This window comes from Sander lucioperca, chromosome 15, assembly GCF_008315115.2.
Source record: "Sander lucioperca isolate FBNREF2018 chromosome 15, SLUC_FBN_1.2, whole genome shotgun sequence".
Lineage (NCBI taxonomy): Eukaryota > Metazoa > Chordata > Actinopteri > Perciformes > Percidae > Sander > Sander lucioperca.
In genome coordinates, this window is record NC_050187.1 from 19838461 (window position 1) to 19851530 (window position 13070).

Here is a 13070-nt window from a genome sequence, read left to right on the forward strand (position 1 = left end):
TTCTGCAGTCACAATCACTTTTAATTAGCCTGAAGATTAAAAGATACTCGTTTCTGCCTGGCTGACGTCCAGACAGACAGTGCAAGGTCTTTTTCTTGCCACAAAATTCTGTGAGGACACAAATTCTGCAGCACATCTAATGTGTCAATTTGCAAAATATATCTGTTCTATCGTGTCTCATAGGACACTTCACATAGTGAAGGTAATAGTGCGTCCATGCCTCTAGACAAAACAAGTATCCAGCTTGTCATCAGTGACATTTCAGAATAAATATTATTCCTTACAAACACTGAAAACATCCTCAGCAAACGTAAAGGTAATAATAAAGTGTGCTGCTCTAATTCAAATGTATCTGCATTGCCATTTAATTTTAACGTACTGTATTGGGGTACTGTAGGTTCAACTAGATAATTAAGGAAGTGTCTATACAGCACGTCTGTAATTAATTGGAAGGTCCAGGGTGCACTAAACAGTCAAGGGAAACAGACAGATAATTACCAGTAGTGTGTAAGAAGTGTGTTTGCGTGCGTGCATAGGTGTTGAGCCAGAGCATTGGCTAAAAGGTAATTACCCACTAGACTTGAAATAAAGAATACCAATTTCTGTCACTACTTTTCCCTGCTGACACAAGGAGATTTTGCGGTTCGCAGGATATGCCAGACAAAAGACCCTATTCTTTCAAAGTTACTGGAGCTGACCTCTGCAGCATTCATGTATCTTGCTCTATAAAACACTTTGCCCCTGCAAGCACCCTGTCCTGTTGCTTCCTTGGGGCAAGGAGCTCATCCAGTTTAATGGTTAATGTTCCTGGACTATTCCCTACAGACACGTTACTCACCATAACCCCGTCTGATCAGTGCCAACAGGGCACACATAATGAAGAGAATAGAAAATTGAACACAATACCGCTGAGCACATCATTAAACCATTTTCTATTACGGTACTCAGTATAAAAGGGAAAGAAAACACTGCTGCCAGGTTGTTAAGAACCCAGAGCCAGGCTCCCAGTGGAATGCTCAGGTCTCTATGGTTTTACTGGTTGGGCAATTGTAGCACACACAAGGTTTTAAGACACTATTTCTCACCAGGGAATCCTGCTGGAGACCTTTTAACAATTGACTTCAGACTGTAATCCTCACCAAAGTTGCTATTGGCTATACTGTACCGCTTTACAGCATTATTATTTCCTGCCAGTGTTCAGAATTTTATGCAAAGGGGGAGAATGGTGGATCTCGGTGTTTTTTAGCTTGCCAAAATTCAAATTTAGGTTGGCAAGACATGCTTTGTGATTGTCTTTGTCACTAGAGCCCAGTGCACAAAAAACTGTTGGAAAGCTGTGAGTGGAGCCACACAGTAGAGCTTTAAGTGAAGACTGTGTACTAACTTAGTGTGGAGTTCAAGATATGAAAATGTTTATCATAAAAAAGGCAAAACATGACTCCTCTTTGAGTCGTCTTTATTCTATTCACTTAAATGTCAACACCATGATTTCATTACCACGTCACTATACAATGAGAACTCAACTGAAACTTACCATTTACAACTTAGAGAGCAAAGAAGCAATTAATAAAGATGGCTGGTAATATTTGGTCTTCTAACATGGCCAGAAAGCTAAAACCCAAGTTTCTCAAACTTTGTCAAACTCATAACCAATGTTCCTGCACTTCGTTTAATTTGTATTACTGAAGGCGGAGGTGGAACGTGTCTAACATCCTGCTTTACTACTGATTAATTCAAGTTTTTTTCTCCACTACATTTGTTTATTTACTGTAGTTAGTAGTTATATTGTCTCACAATGCCAGATCTATCTCTACAGCGCTGCGGAGGTAGGTCTGGCTAGTCCACACAACGTTACTGGATAGGAGAAAAACGTGCTCTGGTTGACTCTCCAAAATAGCCTCGGGAAGGGACTTGTTTTGGTGGAACATGTGCACGTAGGGAGGCGAGCTCTGGAATTAAAATGGCTGTTGAGTGTGTGATGAGAATTTTACAAAAAAAAAAATTTTGATCAATTCATTTGATTGTCGGAGGAGCTCGGAGGATGTTTCCCGAATTGACCGCGGTTTAAAATGCCAACACAAAGAAAGCGGAAGGTGTGGGACATCCGGCTGAAAATGAGGGACATTCAGTGGAAACTGGCGGCACCGGAAAAATCCCGTAAATGAAACGTCGATATAAACTAGTAGTTATATCGCAGATTATAATTAAACATACCAAAATATATATGTATATATAATGTATATACCCTATACACATTTATACAATGTAAACTCTCAACAATGCATTAAGATTAGGACCACCTTGACCAACTACAACATTAACATGCTTATAACACATTTATGTATGAATAAGGATATAACACTATAAACACTTTGAAATGGCCCATTCTTTACAATGAGCTCATATACTTTTGATAATTAAATATTACTTTGGCATGGAATATATTTACATTTTTGGTTTTTAAACAATTTAGGTTTCTGTGGTCTGTACATCACAGACCCATAAGTAAGGTACTCTTGTACACTGGTCCAAAATCACCCATGAGAGGATGTTCTGACAGAGAGACTCAACATATATTTAGGCTAACCTGCCATGATGAATCTGTCATTCTGAAGGAGAACTATTTCTAAATTGAGATGAGATACATGCATGCTCATGCCCCTTTAACACTGACATTTTATCCCGTTCTGCATTTTAATCATATTTGCGTATGTTTGGGTGTGTGTGTTTGTGTAGTCTCAGATGAAGATGAAGTCTGCGGGCGTAGTGGATGGAGGCTTGTTCACAGAGAGCTATTGTAACATCTGCAATGCCCAGCTCATCTCCGAGTCCCAGCGCACGGCTCACTATGAGGTGAGTCCGTTTCTGCTCATACAGGAATGTTCCCACAAAACAAACAAAAAATGTTGCTACAATCACTGCTTTGACAAGCAGATTCCTGCTCTGTACACTTTGCATCAGCCTTATTTGTACCAATTTGTGCTTGTGCCGTTCAATACAGTGCTCATCCATTATACATAGGTTTAATGCAGTGTGGTGCAAGTCACTTGCACACAAACAAACCGTTTTTGTTTTAATGTAGTCTACCTCTCAGCAGACTCCCTAAGACTAAATTCAATAATCATCCCTGTGCATTATTTATCTTGTGTGTGTGTGTGTGTGTGTGTGTGTGTGTGTGTGTGTGTGTGTGTGTGTGTGTGTGTGTGTGTGTGTGTGCATATGCATTGAGGTTGTCCTTGATTACAAGACACAATTGGGATTAACAAGCAAACTAATGAGGACAAGACTCTTATCTAGAGAGAATTAAGCAAGACAACATTTATCTGCATGCATGTGTACCAACCATATTCACTTGAAAGTAATTTATTTCCTTCTCTCAACCTAATTCTGACAGAGACCTTGAGTTGTGCAGAGAAATGGGCAAGCTGAGTCAGTGCATTTCCTCAGTTCACCCTTAACAAAAGGTCTCTGTAGAGGTCAGTAGATCAAGGAGACAAGGCAAGAAATAATTTGAAGGCAGGAAATTGTTGCATTTTAGTTTCAATAAGGATAGAAGAAAATTCTACTTCTAATATTTCATAAGCAGGATAACTGAACGGGTTTTACATAAGACACGGAGACAACAACAGGCTAAAGAAAGGAGCACTATCGTGGGGGATGAATTATTGAGGAGTCAAGGGTTCTGGAGTCCATCCCTACTCCAATTGGGGACTATGGCAGTAAGCATTTTGACAAATGCCAAAAACACCAGGAGAATAACTGAACTGCGCTTCAGCAGTTTAGTTACAACAAATAACAGTTAGCACCAACAGCTAGCTATCCATAAACTGACTCACATAGATGGACTACGAGTGAGGCAAACCTTTTATCGTTTACTGTCTTTAAGGGCTCTCGCTCCTGCTGCTCCCTCACACCTATACACATCAGTCCTCTCACACAGAGTATTAAATAGTCAAACTGTTCAGGGATCAGATGAACGCCACACCAAACTCTTTATTTGCACACCTGCCCCATAGACAGTCAATGCCAGTGTTTCCCATCCATACAGTAGGTTATACTTGGGCACCCCACTGGGGTAGATTGATACCCGCCCATGTAGATAAAATCCGAATTACATTTTTTTCCCATCAACGATGTCATTTTATAGCACACAGAGCAGCAGCATCCAGCCACTCCTCCCCCCCCCAGGATACTATGCATCCTGGTAAAGTTCCCTTGGCCTTTGGAATTAAAATAGCCCCACATCATCACATACCCTACACCATACCTAGAGATTGGCATGGTTTTATTTCAGTTAGCCTAATAGCTGGTTTGATTTGCATTGAGAGATGATTTTATGGAAAGTACCCCATGCCAATCTCTAGGTATGGTGAAGGGTATGTGATGATGTGGGGCTATTTTAATTCCAAAGGCCAAGGGAACTTTATCAGGATCTGAATGCACACTATTGTCACACACCACTTTCAGATATTGTTGCCAAATATTAAGGTATTTGGATATTAAGGTTGTGAATCTGATCATGTGTGAGTGAGATACATTCTGCATGTATTTGTCCTCTGCCCTGTCTGTCTCCTCCAACTTGATTTGACACAAAAAAACAGAGGAAGAAGAGACAGAGAGACATGCACAGTCCATTGGAGTAGGGTGAGCACTGAGGGTCAGTTCAGGGTAACCATGGTGACACAAGTTCCAGCTTTTAGTCCATATCCCAGAGCCATCAACTGCATGACCATTTATACCTATAAACACAGGCATACACTCAGACACACAAACTCTCTCAGACAGACACACACACACTGACAAAATGCATTAAAATAGTCTGACAAGTGAGGAGGCATGTGAGGTAGGCTTTCTTGTCCCGGGGGCAGAGGAGCCAATCTAAGCACTGGAGCAGCAAGTACAGTGTCTTGTCAGAGTCTCCCATTCGCTTTCTTTGTGTCCTGTTCAGGCATAATATACACCTAAACCAACAACTACATTTTCTTCTACAAAACACAATCATATAACCCATATGATTGGTGGAAACTAAGTGATTCATATCCATCTCAACACACTTGACACCACATTTAATCATGTCCATCTCTCATCAATCCAAAGTTTCACATTTTTCTCCCTTGATGCTTTTCATAACCACAATCTTGACATGCTGTATCCCTACATACAATAATGTGTATTTCACTGTATATGTGGCAGTAAAGAGATATAATCTCTTTGACAGTGTCAACGTTTGCTTTTGTAAAATTGCACCAGCAGTGGTATTTACAGATAAAAAGAGATGTGATATAGTAGAAAGGAGTGAAGGTCACAGAGCATGCCAATAAAAGGATATCATATGTATAGAGCAAGATAGGGGTGTCAAACTTGTATACACACACACACACACACACAGAAATGTCTAAACACGTACACATGCACTAATCTTTACTCTGCAGTATGTCCAGTGATTTTGATTGTTCTGCATTAAAGTGCCAGTTAACAGCTTCAAGGACAGCTCACTGTCATTTCATATAAACACTACCATATACAGTATGTCTGCTTATTACAGCTTATAGTCTTTATGACAGAGACAGACACAAAGCACCCACAGACAGGTGGGGCAAAAATACAACCATAACAGCTGGTGCAATGAGTAAGCAGCACAAACTCCTCAGTATAAGCTTTTAATATCATGCACTCATTCCAATCTATTATCTGCTTTTCTATATTTTATATATATATATATATATATATATGCTATTAATCATTGATTCCATAAAACAACTTTTTGTTATTGTTTTTGAGGCACCAGGACCCCATTTCAGAAAGCAGGTTTAGTGAAAACTCTGAGTTTGTTAACCCTGAGATGAGGGAAACTCTGGGTTTTCTGTTTCAGAAAGAGAGGTAACTTCACCTCAGAGTCAGTTACTATGGTAACTGAGCCTGTGAACCTAACCTGGTCGGGTGCAGGTTTTCTTCAAGAAACCTCGAGTTTCTCTCAGTCTCCTCCCTCTGACACAGCCCTCTCTCATTAACTCATTCATTCATTCATTCAGTCTGTATCAGGCGCATTTTAGCGCAGTTTGTTATCGGCATGAATAAAAAAACAGTGTTGGTTTATTAACCATGTTAGGCAGACTATAAAACGTTTTTTTTTCTTAAAACATAGCATTTCCTTTTGTCGACGATCCCGTTGATGAAGAAGCTGCTTTACTTCTGCTTTACTCCGCAGGGTGTTATATGTCGGGAGAGATAACTTCCTATTTGAGCGGTATCGTTTTTCTTCCCAGTCTGTTATGCACTAACGTCACCCATCTTGGGCATGCGCTACATCACATACATTTTTTTTTATGTACAACATTGGTGATGCGGAGCATTTTAGTAAAGCCACTGTATAGCAAAGCGATAGTAATATTAGTAATATAAAAGTAATATTAGCCTATAGCCTACTTATGATTATATATGATATACACTATATTGGAATATACCCTCTAGCAGCACTTTTCTCCCATGCAAATTCTCTTTCTTTTGCAGCAGCCGCTGGGTTGTTTTTTTTAACTCGCTGTATGTGCGCATTAGTATTTCCGCCGACTCGTTTGTTTGTGGTTGTTACCATGGTGAATCGTATTATCATGGCTCCATTCATGCTGCCTTTTTATTGTGGTGGTGCACGCGCGTGAACCTACTCTGAGTTGATTGAACCAACTCAAATCAGCTGTTCTGGAACCGAAAACTGAGTTTCCCATCTCAGGGTAAATCAACTCAGACATCAGGGTTTGTTAAACCTCCTTCCTGAAATGGGGCCCAAGATGTTACTGTAATTTGAACCATCCAAATTACTGCCTCACTTCCTTTAGCATTTTACGGTGCCAGTGTGTGCAAGTGAAGTAAAGAGTCCTTACATGTATCTCCCAACCACCTCCCCTTTCCCAACATCTTACTCAGGGCTCACAGAAAGCTGAGGCTGTCCCAGGCCATTGGCCACCTAGCCGGGGGCAAAATGTCTGCTAGCATCATCAGCTGAAACAGAGATAAAGGCTTGGAGGGAGTAGCCAAGGTGGAGTGGCAGTCATTGATTTTTCTTCCACTTGGCTCAGTTGATAAAATCAAACTCAGTTCACTGGCTGACACTCTCTCATTTTCTGTTTCTGTCTCTCTCAGAGTAAGAAACATGCCAACAAGGTACGTCTGTTCTACATGCTTCACCCTGAAGACGGAGGACCACCTTCCAAGAGACTGCGGCCAGATAACCCAGTATGCTCCCACTGAGTGTGTGTTTCTGTGTCTGTGTTGCATAACATACAACCTCAATGATATTTTCTCAACTTACATTTATATATCCTAACTTGATTCTGATTTTCAAGCTTAAGATTCATTAATGAACTAGTAAATGACTCAAAGATGTACCCGCTTTGCAGTGTAATCACAAACTGAAGTAACTGGGAAGATGTTTGTGGAAGGACAATCATTTGCATGCTGAAATGTGTGAATTTGCAGCATGTTTTCATGTATGTAGATGACAAAAAAAACCTGAGTTGACTTGCCTCTAAGTCTAATCCTTTCCTGGGCCCATCCACTCTCAGGCTTGGCCATTGCAGCCAAGTGCTCATGAGAATATTTGTTTGATCTGGTGTGTGCAGTTGTTCTCCTAAGAGAGGTTATGCCTTAGCTGTGGTGTTTCTGGCTAGATTTAGTGGAGGCAGACGCCAACTAGCAGCTCTATATCGGACTATTGCAGGCTATGGCTAGGGAGGTCAGTGCATTACCAATGTTTGTGTGACTGTCTGTCTGTGTGTGTACTGTAGATGGGCCTTTGTGTCTGTATATTTCTAGGGCCCTGTTCTGCAATTGTAGTGAATGCTGAGGTTGCATTTGCATCCACAGTGAATTGTTGGGCTTCGAACGTGAAGCACAACTGCTATTTAGCAGTTGATTAAATTTGGATTATGTATTTATCGGTCTGTATCTGTTCGTGTGCGTCTTTGAAAAGAACTGTGAACGCAATAGACTTTTGTGAAAAAGAAACTTTAGTGCACAGCTAGTGGAAAAATAAAGCTCATCAAACTAACTGACAAATCTAGCTGTGCCATAGAGAGAGGACAGAAGGAGTGGAAGATGCGGAGCGTCTTTCAAAAAATGGTGCAGTGCCGCATCCAAGACCCTGAGCCGGAGTGGTCGCATGAAACGGCCCATTTGTGTTAGGTCCTGTTGTGTTCTTTAATCACCCAATGTAGCACAAGTAGACTTTATATTTCACAACTACTGTTTTCCGTCAGATAGTTTATAGAGCTTGACTTTTCCGACCGCATTTGAAAACAGTTTCATTTCCCTGAGAAAGAGAGAAAGAAAAGAGACATGCGAGACAGATCGACTCTGCTTTGTGGTTGCAGGAAACAATTAGCTGTGACACAAACTCCTGGGCAGTTCAGTGCTTGTGTTTCGTTTTTTTTAAACTTTCTTGTGGCAGCGACGTATTAAGAGAATGGGCAGCGGTAGAGGCAGTGATGTTTCCTGTTTACTGTACGGGATTCTCACACCGCCTCAAAACACACCAAGTCTGATCGCCTGTTATATGATTGGCCACCGCAGCGTGGGGTTGCGTTTCCCCAAAAGTAGAGTTGGTCTCAAATTTCCCCCTATGGTTTTCTTTTTTTCGCTGTCCCCCCAGTGGTAAACCCTGCTGCAGCCTAAACGCACTACCCCCATTCAAAATTAATCGAAAGACCTGCGTTTTTGCCACACCGTCTGACGGCCGATGCAGGCTGTGTGAATGCCCACTTACTTTCACAGCTCTGCAAACCTGGACAATCTGCGTAAAGTGGGTGTGAATGTTGGATTGTCGACATTGGAAAGTTATAGAAATTGTCGGACAGAGCCCTCCCAGTTCCGACGACGGAAAGTTGTGGATGGAAGGGGGTTTCTTGAAGCTGTTTGGAATCATTTTATACTGTAAAACTCTTGAAATGGGAACGTGCTATTATGTTTCTTACTCAACCAGTTGAACCCTGTTTCTTAACACAAGCTGTGCACTAAGAGGTAAAAAGGTGAAACGCGTGCACCACACTGCAGACACTCATGAAATAGGCATGTCACGAGTTTACAAACACACATACTGTAGAAATATACACATCTGCGTCTCCATCTGTCTTCCTAAGTGAATAGGACGTGACTCAGCCTCTCCTGGCTTTTACCTAAAATGGGACACTGAATACACACAAACAGACCATGTGCACACACACATACACTCTCATGGCATCTGCCGTACTGGAACTTACTTTGAGCGCCACAGCTAGCACTTTGCTTATAACCTTTCACGCAGAGATGTGACATTGATTATCTGACAATTCAGGAAAAACTCATTTAAGACGAATGGTTCTCCAGAGATGAAATTCTTACCTCAATTTGGGATAAACATTTCTTCTTTCATTTCTTGTACCTTTTTTTCTCCTAGGGGGAATGTTGCCCATCTGTTTTCTACACTTCATCTTAGTGTTTTTGCCCCTCTGTTCTCGTACTGGTTGACATGGTGCAGTCCAATGGGAACAGCAGAAAAGGGTTTTTCGAAGAGTGAATGAAATACCGGCGTCTACCCAGTGTAAAATGCCATGCCTTGAGGCTTGTGTGTTTGTGTGTAGGTGAAAGTGTTTGTCACAGAACAAACAAAGAAAGTAGGTCACAAAGGTGCTCCTAGATGAAAGGGGAGGGGACTTTATCCGTTTTTCTCCCCTATTCTCAGCTTTCTCTTCGTCTGTGCCGTTTTCTACCTGCGTAAAGGGCAAGAGATAACAAAATGCTTTTTTCTTCCCTCGCCTTTTATTGTCTTCTAATGCTATATTTGTACTGTCTGTCCTTTCAATTTACACTTTGAGCGCTTCTTCAAACTCCCAATGAGAGCGTCTGTTTGCCTGTGCTGCTCCATGTGTATATTTAGCAATACTTCCCACAGCGCCTCGACACAGAGCAAGGGGAGAAGATGGGAGGAACAGACAGAAAGCAAAACAGAAGGAGAGGAAGATTAACACAGCCAATTAGGAGTCTATTGTTAGGTGCATGAGCAGGATGAAGCCACCCAAACACAAAATATTCTGCGATACAGGCGTCACTGTCAGGCAGCGGATAAACAGGCACACATGCAGCTTGTGCGCACACAAACAGAAACACACTCAACAATTAGGTCGCATGCAAATCAGTCTCAACAGATGTGAGAGGTGCGACAGGTAGAGACAGTGAGGGACAAAATACAGAGAAACTGAAATAAGCGAAGGTAGGAATCTAGAAATCAAAAATGAGGAAACTGAAAGGTTGATGACTTTCAACAGAGACAGACGATGGAGGAAAACAGTGAGTCAGAGATGCTGTTTGTTTAAAGTGGTTCAGTGGAGTGGCGGCTGTAATAAGCTGACAATTATTAATATGTCAGTCATCCACACACACTTGAGATTGTTTAAAACTTTCCCCGCACCGTCACTAAATCCCTCATGTAAAAAACACTTTCTTTCTCTTCCTTTGGCAACATGAGACAATGCTTCATGTGCAAATAAAGCACCAAAAAATTAATTTGTACCAACTGAAAAGGAAAAGGAAATTGAGTTACTGGTGGAGATGGAGGAGGGGGGTATGGGACAGTTCAGAGCAAGTCTTTAACATGATCACAGCGGGGACAGACACGGGGGAGGAGAGGAGGCATGGCGGTGGAGGAGGAGGAGGAGAGGGGGTGGCGAGGGCCTGCCAATACAGATAAATATTTCATCCCAGAACACAGAGAGTCACTGAGACTGGTGCCCAGAGGGGATCGCGGTGGGGGGGGGGGGAGAGATGCAGGGAGGGAGAGAGAAAAAAGGCTGAGAGTGAAGGCAAAGCAAAAAGACAAAAAGCAAGAGAAGAGAGAGAAAACACAGAGAGCAATAGAGAGATGGGACAGCTGAGAGGCTAAGCTAAGCCTGGGAGGTAAAGGTGTCCTTAACTCTCACATCCGCTGTCTGTGATGCTAAACAGGGCTGACACAAGAGACACACACACACACACACACACACACACACACAAATTGCATCCACAGAGACACAGCACACACTGAGATACAGTGTCGCAGACACTTTTCTATTATTGTTCTTGATTTTGCCGAGACTGAGGTTTCTCTTCTCCGACGCCGACACCTTAACTAGAGAGAGTGCTGGTGTGAAAAGAAAGAAAGAAAAAAAGGGAGAGATGTGCAAACAAACTCAAAGAGAGTTCAGCAGAGGCAGAGACCTTACGAGAATTGAAGCCGGGATGAACAGACAGTGAGAAGGTGGAGGTTCAATATGAGCAGTGAAAAGAAAAACTGTGGGAAAAGTTGTGAAAGTGTAGAATTTAAACGGTTGCACTGAAATAGCATGAAATATTACAACTCCTAAAGACAATGAAACATATTTGATCATTTTTTTTTAGTTTATTTAAGCCGTCCCTGTTCAAGTTCATGTATTTAACTATGCGGGCTGCAGAACATCACACCATTATGTGATTGTTTACAGCAAGATCTTAATACAAAACCATGGATATCTACAAGATTTTGGAGCCTGGCTGCATGATTAACTTACATTCAGCCACAAGAGCACTAGTGAGGCCAGGGACTGATGTCATATAAGGCCTGTCCTAATTCATCCCAAAGGGGTTGGATAAGGTTGAGGTCAGGTCTTTGTGCAGGCCAATCAAGTTCTTTCTCACCTAGTCTCGCATTGCCAGACCTAACTGTGCACAGAGCTGTGGAGTAAGGTCTGGCTACACCACACATACATTCTGGGATAGGAGAAAAAAACACTCGGTTGTTTGGATTTCTTTAAACCGATCACAATCGTCTTGTGCGGCACTAACCTCCGAATGCAGCAATGGTGTATCTGCAAAATGGTCTTGGAAAGGAACCGGTTTTGCACCCCACGAAAGAAAATGCCACACAGAAGTTAACTGTCCACACAATACAGTAACGTGAGCTATTTAAGTAATCATGCCAATCGGTCCCAAAACTTCCCAGTTAGATAGTAAACACAGTAAACATATTCTTTGTAAATCTTTACAATCATTCCCCCAAAAGAACCAAGCAGGCCTGCCTTGTTGCACAACCAAAATTATCTTCAAAACTTGCCAGTTTTAGCATGTAGCTTGTTAGCTCAAAGTTGGTTGTTGTTTCCTGAAGTGAACAGAGTTTGAGATTGGCAACACGCAGAGATTGGAAGGTGAGGAACAGATCATTATCCTGGAAATGTACTTCTATTGATCCAGACTATTTCTCACCAAACTCAGAAAAGCATGTCTTTCTTAAAATCTTGCTTTATGCATGAGGACAGAAAAAGGACTTTCTCCAAACTGTTACCACAAAGTTGAAAGCACAAAACAATATATTATTGTATGCTATACTGTAGCATTTTGATTCCAATTGAAACTACAAGGAACTTAGCCCAAAACATTAAAAAAAACACTAAAATACATGACACATACTTAAAGTCTGTAACTGCATGCAGATATTTGTTCTTGGATATTCCTCTGTTTAGTTCAACACCGTTTTTGTTGGTAGTTTTGTGGTTAGTTTATTCCAAGAGTTTTTGTAAGGTTATTTTTCAGTTTAAAAAAAATTCCATCAATCACTACTGGAAATGTTGGATGATTTGTAAAAATTACTGGATTGGTGTCATTTTCCTGACATGCAGCCTACAGTATGTTTTAGTTTTTCCTTGAGTTTTTTCATACAGATGGGCAGAAAACAAACAGAAAAAGCAAGAGAGGAGGAATATTGCTAGAATTCGGTGTGTGTGTGTGTGTGTGTGTGTGTGTGTGTGTGTGTGTGTGTGTGTGTGTGTGTGTGTGTGTGTGTGCGCGTGTGTACATTTGTATCAATCAGGCAGTTGGTCTTTTTGTTTGTGATCCCTATCTCCCGCGGGGAGCAACTCCCCCTCATCATTAGTAATGAACCAGCAGCGGTGAAAGGGCCAAGCCACAGCATCAGCCCAGAGAGACAGATGAATATTTGATCAGCCTTCTATTTGCTTTGTGTGTGTGTGTGTGTGTGTGTGTGTGTGTGTGTGTGTGTCAGAGAGAGAAGCAGACAAAGCGCACTAGGTCAG

The 13070-nt window shown here is 41.6% G+C and overlaps 1 protein-coding gene across 5 annotated transcripts in view; it reads left to right on the forward strand.

Moving 5' to 3' along the window:
* Window positions 1-13070, forward strand: part of zgc:171482 (zinc finger protein) — a 57105-nt gene that overhangs the window by 12345 nt on the left and 31690 nt on the right. For 2 of the 5 annotated variants that reach the window (XR_004895222.1, XM_031305261.2), the window contains exons 2-3: window positions 2737-2853; window positions 7138-7230. Coding sequence is in view for 4 of the 5 variants with exons in the window: in XM_031305261.2 (XP_031161121.1) it covers window positions 2743-2853; window positions 7138-7230 (204 nt within the window). In the remaining variant the exon portion in view is untranslated. Of the gene's footprint in view, window positions 1-2736; window positions 2854-6921; window positions 7034-7137; window positions 7231-13070 lie in introns of those variants that run through there. The other 3 variants (XM_031305268.2, XM_035992374.1, XM_035992375.1) reach the window with 3 other exon arrangements.